Source organism: Pipistrellus hanaki (genome assembly GCF_964339955.1).
Source record: "Pipistrellus hanaki genome assembly, chromosome: 16".
NCBI lineage: Eukaryota > Metazoa > Chordata > Mammalia > Chiroptera > Vespertilionidae > Pipistrellus > Pipistrellus hanaki.
This window is the reverse complement of record NC_140518.1, coordinates 48,318,003-48,333,431: the sequence shown is the minus strand read 5'-3', so window position 1 is coordinate 48,333,431 and position 15,429 is coordinate 48,318,003. Positions and strand designations below refer to the sequence as shown.

The following is a 15,429-nucleotide window of genomic DNA, read 5'->3' as shown; positions in this document are numbered from 1 at the left end:
GAGTAAACGTCACTGCGCCGCGCGGCGCCCGCCCGCGGCTGGAGCTGGGCTCCCTCCACAGACCCGCCCCGCGAGGCTCCGCCGCCTTCGGAGGAGGCCACGCCCGGCGGGCCCATGGCTGGGGCCTCGCCGGCGGCCACGCTGCCGGCCGTGGTGGAAGAGCTCCTGAGCGAGATGGCCGCGGCGGTGCGGGAGAGCGCGCGCGGTGCGGACCGAGGGCGCGGCGCCAGCGGGCGGGCCTCCGCGGGGCGGGCGGGGGGCCTTGCGCCGCCGAACGGGAGCGGGGGGGGAGGGGGAGGGGCGAGGCGGAGGGGGTCCCGAGCCCGCAGGCCTAGAGGAAGGCAAAAGCTTAAGTTATTAAACGTGCCGGCACTCCTTTTTCTCAAAATCTGTTAACTTTAATCTTTTCGTATACTTTATTCAGCAAATAAGTATTTTAGGGCCACAGAACCCAAATGCATAGGCAGAGACGGGAGTAAATAAGGATGTTGTGCGAGTACCTTTCTCCCCTCGGACCAGCAGAGGGCGCTCTGACCGCGCTCCCGGAGGCCACCGGCAGCTCGGCTTCTGTTCTGGACAGAACTGATGGGAGCTACTCCGCCAAAGTGAGCATGGCATTGAAGAAAGCAGATTTGTTCCCAAAACCGCCTCTGCTCATTCACTTGGCTGGCTTTTGTGTTAAAAGGATTGCACATTTATTTATTTATTTTTTAACATATTTTATTGATTTTTTTACAGAGAGGAAGGGAGAGGAATAGAGAGTTAGAAACACTGATCAGCTGTCTCCTACACACTCCCAACTGGGGTTATGCCCACAACCAAGGTACATGCCCTTGGCCGGAATCGAACCTGGGACCTTTCAGTCCACAGGCCGACGCTCTATCCACTTAGCCACACCGATTTGGTCAGGACTGCACTTTTAAAGGGTTTGTCTTGAGTTACTGCTTTTAAAGAATTGAGAAGAGCAAGCTAATTTTCTTTCAGTTAAAACCAACGCAATATATATGCTTAAAAGATTAGGCCAGCCAGGAATTCAAACACCTTCCAATCCCAAAGGGTAGGTAAGTCAGCCTGGTGTCAGCTATCCGAGGGCGTTGGTGCTGCGCGGAGACGGTTTGAAGACCGAGCCTGACCCTCAGCTTGGCCAGGTGGCCGCCGCCTGGAGGCCTGGTCATTTTCAGCAGAACTGTTTTCTGTTGTTTAAAAATCTGTGCTAGATAGTCATACTCCTCCTGATTACCCCCTTTGAGTGGAGATATTTTTTAGAGCATCTGTGTGAAGTAAAACCTAGTCATAGCTGAGCATGTAGGAAGCCATGATTCCTTTTCCTTTCCTGGGTAACTTCTCATTTTCCTGGAGTTACAGCTGTTGTGTGTACATTTGCTTCTTTGATGTTCTGTATGTTTATCCCGCATAGAAAACTCAAGCTCATCATCAGTGTTCTCAGCCTGTACTCAAGGAGCTCAGGCGAATGAGATGTTTTATGTTTCCTTTTCCTGTGGAAGGCTGTCCGAAAGCCTCCTGACTTGCCCCATACGGACTGGCTGCTCTCCCCTGTCTTCCAGAGCTCCCTTCACTATTATCTCGGGAATTCCCATTTCTGATGTGAACCTTACATTCCCACAGTTTTCGTTTTCTTCGGCTGCTACTTCATTTTACTAGTGTAGAACCCATACTGGAGCAACTTCCTGAAGGAAAGTACGCGAGATGTACTCTGAGGTTTTACATGACCAAAAAGTTCTTTTTCCTTCTTAGATATGATTTCTCCCTGTCATTATCCTAGTGAGTTTATGTTTTTGTTTTTGTTTTTTAGTTTATGCTTTTCAAAGTCTTATTGTTTAGTGGAACATTGGGATGGAGTAAAATTAGATACATAAGCTCAATTTTATATTTGTGGTCACTGGTTCAATATGATTAACTTTCTTTCCATCCCTGTTTTACAGTTCCTGATGAGCATCTATTATTGTAAGTATATATCTTATTATGTGTGGGAGTTTTTAGTCATTAATGTATTTTAAAAGCCAAATCATTTCTTAAAAAAAAACAAACAAAAAAAAAATCATTTCTCTTTTTTTAAATCTAAAAAACAAACTAGGAACAATATTTTTTACATGATTATTACAAACCCTTTTCAAGTGAATAGCCAAAACCATACTTGATTGTACAAGGCATTCCCGTATTGTTCTGTACAACACTTGTGTTTATGATTGTTTAGAAATGTAGCTGTTACAAGACATTAGAATATCTATCTGCAAGCAAAGACAATATTATTTGTAGATGATAGAATCTACTTTTTTAAAACCAAGAAAAAAAGTGAAGTTCAAAAATATAGATACTCAATTGCAACAAAAAAAGTGAAAGCTACCTAAAAATAAATAATATTTAATTGCATTTGTGCACTTATACCTAAAAGTCCACAAGAGCCCTGGCCAGTGTGGCTCACTTGCTATTTCCACTTTGGAAGGCTATTGGCAACACCTATTAAAATTGAATAATGCATATATTCTAAGACCTAGCAATTTGCTTTTACTTATATACTCTTTGGAAAAATTCTCATTTATGTGCAGTAAGGGACAGGCACAGGGAAAATTGAGTATTATTTATAATAGTCTAAAATGGCAGGAATCAGAATGTCCATTGATAGGATGCTTATAAAATTAAAGTATTTACATGTTACTTTTTTATATATTTGTAATGGGTAATTAAAATTTTTTTCTTCTTTTTTTTGTTGTTAATCCTCACCCAAAGATATTATTTCCACTGATTTTCAGTTAGAGTGTAAGGGACAGGGGAGAGGGACAACGAGAAAAAAAACATTGATGTGAAAGAGAAACACATCAATTGGTTGTCTCTGGCACATGCTGCAACCCAGAGCTAGGAACCCAGGTACATGCCATTGACCAGGAGTCGGACCCAAGACCTTTCAGTGTGTGGGCCAACCTTCTAACAATTGAACAACACTGGCCAGGGCAGCTTGCATCATTTTTCAAAAGTATGTTGAGTAGGAAAAAAGTTGTTTTAACTTATAAAACGGTACCACATATACCATATTTGTTTGTGTATATATAAAGATACATACACATTGTATATAATAAAATATAAAAACATTAATAGGAAAGAAACCACAAAAGTTTATGGTTGTCTCAGGAATGAAGGGAAGTTGGGAAGAAGAATAGGAAGCACTATAAGGCATAAAGAGGGCTTCTCCGTTTGTAAATAACATGTTAACATTTATTCTGGGGGATTGATTACATGGATTTTGCTATATTATCTTTTTTTCCAAGCTAAAATGAATTAAATTTTTTTGAATGCTGCAAGTGATCCTTTGGGCAAGTTACTGAGGCAAGTTTTAGAGTCACAGTCTAACCTGAAACCTCTCTTTCCCAGGCTGAAGTTTGTCTTTGGCTCATCAGCCCTCCAGGCCTTGGACCTAGTTGATCGGCAGTCCGTCACTTTAATCTCATCGCCCAGTGGGAGGCATGTGTACCAGGTAGAAATCTCAAGGTGGGATTATCTCAACAGAAATACTTAGGACAAAGTATTTTCAAGAATCTCTATGGAAGCTGGTGACCAGCTTTAGGTATTTCCTACACTGTTGAAAAGCATTTGAGCTGGGGCCAGTTTGGCTCAGTGGATAGAGCGTTGGCCTGCGGACTGAAAGGTCCCGGGTTCGATTCCGGTCAAGGGCATGTACCTTGGTTGCGGGCATATCCCCAGTAGGGGGTGTGCAAGAGGCAGCTGATCGATGACTCTCTCTCATCGATGTTTCTAACTCTCTATCTCTCTTCCTTCCTCTCTGTACAAAATCAATAAAATATATATTTAAAAAAAAAAGAAAGAAAAAAAAAAGAAAAGCATTTGACCAGCCGAAACCGGTTTGGCTCAATGGATAGAGCGTCGGCTTGGGGACTGAAGGGTCCCGGGTTCGATTCCAGTCAAGGGCATGTACCTTGGCATATCCCCAGTAGGGGGTGTGCAAGAGGCAGCTGATCAATGACTCTCTCTCTCATTGATGTTTCTAGCTCTCTATCTCTCTCCCTTCCTCTCTGTAAAAAATCAATAAAATATTTATATTAAAAAAAAAGAAAGAAAAAGAAAAAAAAAGAAAAGCATTTGACCAAACTCAGTACGTAAAATTAGTGTTTTAGTCATTAAAGTAAGATAAGTATGACCTATTAACCCTACTAATAGCAATGTATAGAACCAGCAATGATGTGGAGGGACTCTTCTCAGATCCAGTGGAGTATACTTGATTTCTGCTTTCCCCCCTCACATGTATTAACATCTTCACTTTGTTCATAATCTCTTGCTTATAAGCAAGATCCAAAATGCATTTTGAGGTCCTTCCACATGCTCAAATTCATCAGAAAAGATCTTTTAAACGTTTTCAGGAAATGTTTATTAAAGGTCAGACCACACTAAATGCAGACCATCTGCTTAGACTTTAGTTTGCCTCTAGAGTGCTCTGTATATAACATCTGTGTTAGAGCACTAGTTAAGTATACAATTTTACCTATATGTTCCCAAAAATTCTAGTTTAGCACTTCTTAGTTGGGATTCAGGAATCTGTGTTTTAACAACTCTACCAGGTGATTCTCATCATGAGAGAAGGTTGGGAAACACTGTTCTAAAGTAACAGCCTCTTATCAGGCTCTGAGTTACTTTCACATGGTGATAATTCTCATAAAAAACCCTGTATTTTTTCAGGAAACTGAGATGCAGAAAATAAAACTAATAGTCATTGCTGGCAGCTGGGATTTGTAACTGCTATCCCACACTGCCTGTTTTCACATAAAGAGTGAACCAGACTCCAGCCAACCCCCAGTCTTCCAGGTTAGCTGTATGAGACAATGCTGCTAGTAAGTGCAGCTGGTATTAAAGGAAGGGAATACTGAGTGAAATGAAAATATTGGCAGTGATCTCTAAAATTTTGTGTCTGACTTGGAAGGCAATAAAGAAGCTGTCAGTTCTTATAAATGAACTAGAGGCCCAGTGCATGAAATTTGTGCATGGAGCGGGGGAGGAAGGAGGTACCCTCAGGCTGGCCTGTGCCCTCAGGGGATGTCCAACTTCTGGTTTAGTCCTGGCCTTCTGGCCTATATCGGCCGTCGGACATCCCTCTCACAATCCGGATGCTATATGCACACTGACCATACTTTTCATACAGGTGAAAGCCATCTTGCTGCTGTATGGGCAGCTACCTTCTTTTGCCCTGATTATCAAAAGTAGTACATAACATGAACCTTCTGAGGCAGTAGTAACATTTTCCCTGTCTTATGGGTGAAAAAACTGAAGCAGAGAGAAGTTAAGTAAATAGCTTTGTCACACAGTTTTAAGTGTCAGAATCAGGGCTGACCACAAAAGGTGCAAGCCTGAGTTCATGCATGTCATCATCAACCTGTTCTTCAGTGTTAGAGCAGCCTCGCCAGGTTTTAATTTTTAAATCTAAGAGACTGTTCCCAATACAGGCAGTCCTCAGCTTACGTTGTTTCGTGGTTACGTCGCCATCTCCCATTCACAGTCTTAAAAAAAAGTTCCATCGTTTCAACATGTGCTTTGTTTTTTATTATTTATTTACCACAAGTAAAGGTCAGAAATTATCTTTCTTTAAATTTTTTTACTGTTTTACTTCATTTCTGCTGTGTATGTGCTCCATGTGAGTGATGTAGGTGCTTATGTGGGTGGGTTCCAACTTATAGCACATCGAACCATAGGAAGGGATCTCCGATGTAACCCAAGGACTGCCTGAATATAGGGTAGGGTCCCTAGGCCGGGTCAGCGATCAGTGTCTATCTGTGGGGCAACTGGCAGTGGAACTATCAGGGGTGAGGGGCAGGGGGGGCCACTGGCCTGCCTTGGCTGGTGGCCTGGCACCCCCCCACCCCCCAGATGCCACCATCAATCACCTCCCTCTCAAGGGGCAGATGCTCAACAAGAAACTGCCTCCCAACTGGGGGCAGCTCCTGCATGGAGCATCTGCCCCCTGGTGGCCAGTATGCATCATAGCAACCAGTTGTTCCCCTGGTCAGTTAATTTGCATATTAGGGTTTTATTATATAGGAGGATTTCAGGCCCTACTGAAGACCAGGAATGGGGGAATATATCAGTGTTTGTATTCTGGTTAATTTGTAATTAACTTCTCAGAGCTGAGACTATGTCAGTTAATTCTGAGTGAGTGAATGACCTGCTGGGCCAATAGGTGCCTTTGCTTAGTGAATTACTAACTTGCCATTCCACACAGTAATATAACATAGCCGACCTGGCAAAATCTTCATACATTTCTTCCTAAGGAAAATGGGGTAATTAGTGTTGAATGTTGTGGTTAAAACTTTTGGATTGTTTTCTTAAAAGAGGCTGCCTATTAGAATTTTCTCCTGGTGAACTTATAGATTAATAATCAAAGCTACTAAATAATGTTTGTAACTGAGAAGATTTTTTTTTCCTTGTTTTTATTTTATTTTGTTTTGTTGTTGTTGTTGTTGTTGTTGTGATGAAAAGAAGACTAAAATGCTAATGACCTACTGCTAAGTGACCACACTGCTGTGTAAAATAATAAGGACCTTTCCAAATGATATGATAAATTAACCAAGTACAGGTCCCCCAGCCAGCACTCCTCCAAGCAGAGCTCCAGATGAATAACTGCTAAGATGTGTTCAGTGTAGGGGGCTCTGAAGCGATCGATCGGAGCAAAGAAGGCAAAGTCATTTTGATGATTTCCAAAGTTCTTTGGTAGAAGTTTCTGTTTTGTTCCATTTTAACTAATGTAGTCTAGATAGCTACTCAAAATTGATAGATTTTTTATTTTATTTTTGTGACAAAAACTCCCTAAAAAAATAACAACCCCACGTCACCTTTGGAAATCTCTATTGATTTCCAATTTAAAAACTGTAAGTATAAAGCTAATTCTAAAATATGACCTATACAAGTTCACCATTTATTTTTGTCTGCTGACTAGATGTGAGTCAGTGATTCCTTGGTAAAGGATGTCATAACTACAAACTGTTGTGTCTCAAAAGCCTCACCTTCCACCCAGAGAAGCAGCTAATGGATATTAGTTCTAGAATTTTCTTTATCCATGTATCTCAGATTATCGACAGTTCCTCAGAATACCAGAAAACAGTACATCACAGTCTTTCTCCAGAGCGAACTTAGCCACGACAGCAATGTTCAAAACATTTTTTTAATCTGGGCCCTTATCATTCATATCCCAATTGTCCCACTACCTCTGCCTGTGAAAAAGGAAAACAAAATATACCTTTGTACTAGCTGTGGCTAGATGGCTAATGGAGTGTCATCCCATACACCGCATGGTTTTGGGTTCCATTCCCCGTCAGGGCACTGGTTTTGTTTTTTTGTTTTTTGTTTTTTCATATATTTTATTGACTTTTTACAGAGAGGAAGAAGGGAGAGGGATAGAGAGCTAGAATGTCGATGAGAGAGAAACATTGACCAGCTGCCTCTTCCACGCCTCCTACTGGGGATGTGCCCGCAACCAATGTACATGCCCTTGACTGGAATCGAACCTGGGACTTTTCAGTCCGCAGACCGACGCTCTACTGAGCCAAACTGGTCTCGGCTGTTTTTTTTTTTTTTTTTTAATATATATATATATATAGCCAAGGATCTTTTGAGTTTTTCCCATGACTTTTAGTTTCAGATTTTTGTGTGTCAGTTCCAGTATCTGCATACACTTGACTTGCCCAAGTAGACTTCTAAGTGTCTTCTGGTTCTTCACTCTAGTTATTAGTTAAAATCTTCTTTTAAATTTTTTATTGGTTTTAGAGAGAAATGAATGGAGAGGGATGGAGTGAAACATCGATAAGAGAGAAACATCAATTAGCTAACACCTGCACTGCCTCCTATGAGGGTCAATCAAGCCCACAACCAAGGCATGTGCCCTGACCTGGAATCAAACTGGTGATCTCTTGGTTCGTGGGTTGACACTCAACCTTTGAGCCACACTGTCCAGTCTAAAATCTTAAAGATTTTGTTTGAAATATTGCAGTTATTGTTGACTTTTTGTTCCTCCTAAAACTACCATGACTTATTTAATTTTCGTCATTTACATCCTGTATATTACACGAGAGACCGGGTGCACAGATTCGTGCACCGGTGGGGTCCCTCGGCCTGGCCTGTGGGATCGGGCCTAAACTGGCTCTCTGGCATCCCCCGATGGGTCCTGGTTTGCAAGAAGGCAGTTCTCGGGTAACTGCACCCCGGAATTGGGCTCCCTCCTCTTTGATTCCGGGTGTGCCACCCAAGGACTGCAGCTACCAAGTCACGGCAGCTCTGCAGCTCCTTTGTTGAGTGTCTGCCCTCTGATGGTCAGTGTGCGTCATAGCTACTGGTCAGACAGACAGACAGTCAGTTAGGTTTTTATATATATAGATAGATTGCTTTATTAGTCAGAAAAATGCTAACTTCCTAGAATTATGGCTGTCAGCCTGGACTTTGAATTTTATATACACCCTCAAGTTAACCTTACTGGTTTCATTGCATTGTACTATAGTATGAATTTGGCTTACTGAAATGATAGAAGTTGAATCAGACATTGCCTTGATACCTGCTAGTAATTTTCCCATAGTTCAACCTTCTAATATCTTCCTGTCCTCCAGGTATAATTATAATTATGCTAAAGTGGCCATTAAGTTCTGGTCACTTGAGTTGTTTTTTTATAAATGTTCTTGGTTCACCTAGGAAGGGGGATGCATGTCAGGAAAGGCTAAGTTATGCTGTGCTAACAATGACCCCAAAATTCCAAGGGCTTACAGTTTTATAAATATATTTTATTGATTTTTGTACAGAGAGGAAGGGAGAGAGATAGAGAGTTAGAAACATCAATGAGAGAGAGTCATCGATCAGCTGCCTCTTGCACACCCCCTACTGGGGATATGCCCGCAACCAAGGTAGGTACATGCCCTTGACCAGAATCGAACCCGGGTCCCTTCAGTCCCCAAGCCGACGCTCTATCCATTGAGCCAAACCGGTCCCGGCAGGGCTTACAGTTTTATATGTCATTCATGCTGCAGGTCCTTTAGGAGTCAGTGCAGCTCCGCTCTAACATATTTCCTCAGGTCCCAGGTGGTGGAACAGCCCTCCCTATGTAGCCTGGGTCTCACGGCAGAGGGAAGGAGGGCATGGGACGCATCTGCTTGACTACTCAGTTTACTGGTTGAAGCAGGTCACATAGCCAGGCTGTACTTAATAGGGCAGGAATGTATAATCCTCTTTCAGAGAGAGGCCCCAAACCCGGAGAACAATAAACACACAGTTCCCGCTGCGGTGGATCCTAAGAGGCTTGGAGCCTGTGCGTGCCGGCCCCTGAGGGGGGCACCCTCCTTAGAATCTCACTGAAGCCACAGCAGACTTCCTCCAAGGGCCGTCCTGCACGTCCGGCCACATGTCTGAGTGACCTCTTCTGCATGTTTCTCTTTCTAAAGCTCTCTCCTTCTCGGGGTCAGTTCCAGACTCTGAGTGGGAGGGCTGGGACAGTTCCCATAGAAGTCATGCTTCTATAGAAGGTAAAGGAAGTAGATGATCCCTAACATTTCTAACTCAGATTTCTGCTGGAATATTGGGTTCATTAGTTCTTCACTGCTAGATAAGGGAGGAGCAAATTCATAATTTGCTGCCTCTTTATAGTATTTACTGCCTCAGGTGGTTAAACATTTCATTTTAGTCTTAGCCAGTCTTTGAAAGGACCAGACAAGGGAAACCAGAATTCCTCCCCCTCTGTAAATCACCGGGCATTTATTCAGCATAGTCCAGAGTATTCTGATAGTGGACCAGTCAAGTCAATGTGGAATTCCAGGGGGTTTTGCTGAACTTTATATCTAGAGAAGAGGTAACAGCTGTAACTAAGGCTGAAGAGATCTAATGTTTTAATCATTGGTAATACTTTGCAGACCCAAGAATTATATCGCTGCTGGGTGTGGATGGGTTTTCTTTCGGGAAAAGAGTCTACTTTAATGCTTTCCAAGACAGGCCCAGCTGGTGTTGCTCAGTGGATAGAGCATCGACCTGGGGACTGAAGGGTCCTGGGTTCAATTCCAGTCAAGGGCACATGCCCAAGTTGTGGGCTCGTTCCCCACTTGGGGGCATGCATGAGGCAGCCGATCAATGATTCTCATCATTGATGTTTCTATCTCCTTTCCCTTCCTCTCAAGTTTTCCAAGATACACTAGGGAAATCCTCCACTGATACTCAGTGATATAGGTTAAAAACATCTCAGTGCCTCAAGGGAAAGGATGTGATTTCAATACCTAAGTTGTCACTGGAGCTGAAATCTTGAATGGTAGAGTAGGTATCTTCTTATCCAGGCATTGGCCCTTTCTGGCGAATCTAGCAGTCCCTGAGGAAGTCTGCTTATTTGCTCAGAAAACTGCAGTGACATGGCCACAATGAATCACTTGACAGAGCACAACCCTTGAACACTGCTGTTCTTTGGCAGAAGCCTTACCTGTTGTGTTATTTTTTGTGGGGAGAAGAGGAAAGAATCCTAGGAAGGCTGGCATTCTTTTTCAAAATAAAAGTCCTGGCCTTTTCATTTAGATGGCTATCTTGAGCCTAAAACTATTTTAAAGCCCTGTGGCAGATTCCTCAGTGGCACTTCATGGTGAAATAACCCTCAGCATGTTTCAACTTCCCTTGGGTGCTGATCTCACAGTTCAGTTTGGAAATTCACTGGAGGGGTGAAGCTCTCCACGTTTTGTTCTCGGGGCTGTTTGCGATAGACTTGATTAAAGAGGTGATTCCTCCAGTAAGTTGGTCACAGATGCTTCATAGTTTTCCTGTGCGTCTCCCTGTTGGTCTCCTGACTGCCGGCAAGGCTGCTTGCTTTGGACAGGGCCTCTTCCCGCCCCTCCCGTTCTGTGCTTCCCTTCCAAACTGCTGGGTGGTCTGGGCTTGCCTCTTTCGGAGACTCCATCCTGAGCAGCCGAGGCATCCCTTTTGCAAAGTTTTTTATTTTCTTTGCTCTCAGATGCTTTTCAAAAACCTTTACCCACTACTTTTTGAAACCGTTTTTGCCTCACTGCTTTTATTCAGTGTAATCCAGAGTATTCTGATAGTGGACCAGTCAAATCAATGTGGAATTCCAATGGTTTATGTTGAACTTTATGTCTAGACTCTAGAGAGAAGAGGTAACAGGTGACAACTAAGGCTGAAGAAATCTAATGTTTTAGTCATTGGTAATAGTACTTTGGAAACCCAATAATTATCATACTCTCCTTTTTAAAAAAAAAATAAATTTTATTGATTTTTTAATAGAGAGAAAGGAAGAGGGAGAGTGTTAGAAACATTGATCAGCTGCCTCCTGCACACCCTCACTGGGGATGTGCCCGTAACCAAGGAACATGCCCTTGACTGGAATCGAACCCGGGACCTTTCAGTCCGCAGACCGACGCTCTATCCACTGAGCTAAACCAGTTCGGGCTCATACTCTCCTTTTTAAAATATATTTTTATTGATTTCAGAGAGGAAGGCAGAGGGGGGGGCGGGGGGGAGAGGAAGAGAGAGAAAGAAAGAGAAATCAGGTGAGGGAGAATCATGGATCAGCTGCCTCCTGCACGCCCCCTACTGGGGATTGAGCCCAAAACCCTGGCATGTGCCCTTGACTGGAATCAAAACTGGGACCCTTTAGTCTGCAGGCCGATGCTCAGTCCACTGAGCCACAACAGCCAGGGCTTATCATACTTTCTTAAGGTTGTGGTAGAAGCTTTAGAAATTCACAAACATGCTGTGAAACACCATCGGTTAAGTAAGAAACACCCCAATAAAAGGTAGATGGAGAGCCCCCCTCCCTTTGTAGTCATCCTCTGGAGTTGGCTACATAGAGGAAAAGTGGTTTTGTGTGGACGGTTCAGCTAGCCCACAAGTCCTCAGTTTCATTGCAAACAGGCTTCCAGGGAAGAGGAGGGAAGAGTGTGCCCACAGGGAAACAGATTCCACAAACGTAACTGCAGTTCCTCCAGTGCAATTTGCAGAGTAACTGAGTCATCAAATAAAGTCAAGGGAAGGAAGCAGTTTTCAGCACACCTTTCGAAGTTTGATCCATCTGTCCTTCTCTTTCTAGGTACTTGGAAGTTCTGGTAAAACATACACATGTTTGGCTTCATGTCATTACTGTTCATGTCCTGCATTTGCCTTCTCCGTGCTCCGGAAGAGTGACAGCCTACTGGTGAGGATGGTGCAGTCTCCTCCCACTGCCACTGAATTAGGAAAGAAACCGGTGGCCCTTACTTCATGGCTTAAAAGTTGTACAATGTGGGAATTTTACTACATGTTGAAACAACTTGTTTATTATCTTTGATTTCAATTAGTCATCTCTCTCGGGTTTAACCTCCCCAAATCCTGTGTCATTTTTAGAAATATGACCAGATTTTTGCTGAAAGGGTCCTAGACGAAGTGTTGGGGAGGACAAGACAGTCCTGAATGCTTGGCGCTGACAATGACGGGAATCAGGTGACCCAGTGGGTGTATGAATCAGACTGGAGCCAAGGTGGCAACTCTCCATGTCCCAGCTCCAGCCATGATGTTTCTTCCCACTGCCCACAAACCCGCCTGGCACTGGCCCCCTGACTTCCGCCTGAGGCAGGAGAGCACATTGGTGCCTTTGCCTGTTTCACAGGATCCAGAGCCTCGAGCAAGGAAAAGGCATACAACTCTTTACTCCAAGGAGAAAGCACCACTCATCTGAGAGTAGGTAGCTATGTTTTAAGTCTTGCCAAAGAAGAAAAGTATAGCATCCATTCCATTCTTACCCTTTGTTATACACTCTTAAAAAAAAATTATATATCAACGAGAGGAAGGGTAAGGATAGAGAGAAACATCGAGGAGAAAGAAACATCGATCAGCTGCCTCCTGCACATTCTCTACTGGGTATGTGCCCACAAGCAAGGTACATGCCCTTGTCCAGAATCGAATCTGGGATGCTTGAGTCTGCAGGTGATGCTCTATTCACTGAGCCAAACCAGTTAGGGCTGTTTTACACTTGTAACTTCATTAAACATCTTGGGTTTCATTGTACGAGAGGTTACATTCATAGCTGATGTGCCATAGGCTTATTTCACTGTAAAGTGTCATGATTAAATGGGGCCCCTTCAATTTCTAAAGCTGCATTGTGGGTTCAGTGATATACGGTCCAACATAGATCATCTTTCCAAAGGTGGGTATAGGCTGATATATGTGAGGGTCCTGCCAGCCCATCTTTACCCTCCACCCCCACCACCTCCCCCCCCAGAAATGTAACTGGTTGAAAAAGTAGACTGGATTCTGAGCACATGGTTAAAATGGGGACAAGAACTGCTCTCAGGAAGAGCTGTCAGGTTTAATTGAAACCATCTGAAACACCCAGTAACACTGCTTCCGGAAGGCTGTTAACAGCTTCTGAAGGGAAGGAAGGAAGAAGCATGACTTGGGGCTCAGAGGAGGAGCCTGTTGTGGTGATATACCTGTGCCAGCCTGTTTCCCACAACAGCAGGCTGAGGAAAGCTTCCTTTGTGCCCTCTGACTTCTCGAAAGAATACATCTGTCTCGGCTGTCTCTGCAGTTTTTAAAGCAGTGCGTTAAAGGCGCGTAGTCTGTGTGCCCCACCCCTTTCCTGCTAACGGTCATGATAGTGAGAGGCCTCGGTTAGCCTGGCCATCCCAGTTTCTAACCGGTCTGTGTTTTGTATTCCAGTGCAAGCATCTCTTAGCAGTTTATCTTAGTCAGGTTATGGGGAACTGCCAGCAGCTAAGTGTCTCGGATAAGCAATTGACCGACATGTTATTAATGAAGAAACAGGAAGCATAAAAGGTACAGACTATCGTTATCTTTCAAAATAGGAATCCAAACAATAAGTCCCTTTAACCTATGGTTCATAGGGAAGAGAGGTGGTACAGATCCAGAAAGCTGTTACTGTCCCTTTTTCTTTGGGTTTATAGGGGGCACTGTGGTTGGAACCCAGGGTGTGTTATGGTTTGGAGCCTGTACAAGTCTCCTCATGAAAAATCTGAGCCAGTTTCTCAGCCCCATGGCACAAAGTTTCCTAGATGGAATCAAGTATTTTAGACTTAAATGAAGCATCATACCATGTCTTTTAAGTAACTGAGGTACTAGTAATTTTTAAGAGGTTGAAATGCTAGACAAAACTGAGTAGGATGAAATGTCGGTGAATAGTGTTCATTCTTTACCTTGGGTTCGGAAAATTATTCTGCAGCAATGAAAGATCAGAACAGAGCAGTGGCCAACCAGCAGCAAGTACAAAAAGATTTACTGGGGTTCTGGTTCCGGGAGCTTCAGGTACCTGTGGTGCTGGTGCCAGAACAGCTTCAGTGGGCTGTATTGTTAGAATGGTAATATCTACCAGGGGTCTTCAAACTACGGCCCGCGGGCCACATGCGGCCTGCAGAGGAGTCTGATCCGGCCCGCCAGGTTTTTTGGGCAGTGAGCGCAGCCAAGGTGTTACAGTAGGAATTAGTAGTTCATATAGTCCGGCCCTCCAGCTCTCTGAGGGACCGTGATCTGGCCCCCACTTTAAAAAGTTTGAGGACCCCTGCTCTAGACCCACGGAAGTACTTGTTTTGTCCTACCTGCATTTCTGAGCTTTATAACCAGCCAGATGAAGGGACTAAATTCATGTCCTGAAGGAAGCTAAGGATACTGCTATGGATTTCTAGTCTGAAAAAAAGGCAAAAGAGAGACCAAGAAGAGTGTTAGGAGAGAGGAAGTGGTACTGTCTGGTCCCCAGGAGAGTGCAGATGAATTATGATGGGTGGAAATGAGACAGATTCAGTACTTTACAGGCACAGCTGTCTGTCCACAGCCAAAGTGCGATCCTTGAAGGACGGGAATTTGCTGTAGGGGTTTATAAACCTGCATTGTCTTTACAGGATATTGCAGAAGCCATGAAGCGTGAACAAGCAGATGAAAAGATTTTACAGCTCTGGAAACCTCAGCCCGATGCCCCCAAAGCGTGAGGTGCTAGTGAGTGGATGCTGCGTGAGAAGCCACATTGTTGCAGTGTTCTGTGGCTGGGCAAGCCTTGGTTACAGTGAGGTGTGGCAGTAAACTGAAGATTTTCCTGCTACTTGGGAAACTTAAGTGGATATAAGCTTCTATTTGTATAATTTTACTTAGTAAAAATGTCACACGATGAGATCCAGCAAGTTGGCAAAGCTTGAAGTTGGTAGAGAAGTAAAATTCAGAAAGGGAATCTGATAGAAGGATCCCATTTCTCTAGTTTCTTTCTCTAGGGTTGTTTGCTATCTGTGGAAAAGAATGCTTTCAAAATGTTATCTGATGATGTTCTACTTAAGAGTGTCATTTCCCAAAATTAATAAAGTAGTTTCTTTTTTTTTTTTAATATATTTTTTTGATTTTGTACAGAGAGGAAAGGAGAGAGATAGAGAGTTAGAAACATCGATGAGAGAGAGTCATCGATCAGCT

The 15,429-nt window shown here is 43.5% G+C and overlaps 1 protein-coding gene across 1 annotated transcript; it reads left to right on the top strand.

Annotated features, from left to right (window-relative positions):
• On the top strand, positions 1 to 15,341 carry ZSWIM7 (zinc finger SWIM-type containing 7). Its single transcript, XM_084861608.1, has 6 exons — positions 1 to 205; positions 1,944 to 1,965; positions 3,388 to 3,490; positions 12,074 to 12,178; positions 13,681 to 13,797; positions 14,874 to 15,341. The coding sequence occupies exons 1-5, from the start codon at positions 115 to 117 to the stop codon at positions 13,792 to 13,794; spliced, it is 435 nt and encodes a 144-aa protein (XP_084717734.1). The 5' UTR covers positions 1 to 114; the 3' UTR covers positions 13,795 to 13,797; positions 14,874 to 15,341.
• Positions 15,342 to 15,429: the final 88 nt, after the last annotated feature.

Coding starts and splice junctions, on each gene's coding strand:
- ZSWIM7 (XM_084861608.1), top strand. CDS start 115: ATGGCTGGGGCCTCGCCGGCGGCCACGCTGCCGGCCGTGGTGGAAGAG. Junction 206..1,943: donor GGTGCGGGAGAGCGCGCGCG/GTGCGGACCGAG, acceptor CCTGTTTTACAG/TTCCTGATGAGCATCTATTA. Junction 3,491..12,073: donor GTGGGAGGCATGTGTACCAG/GTAGAAATCTCA, acceptor TTCTCTTTCTAG/GTACTTGGAAGTTCTGGTAA.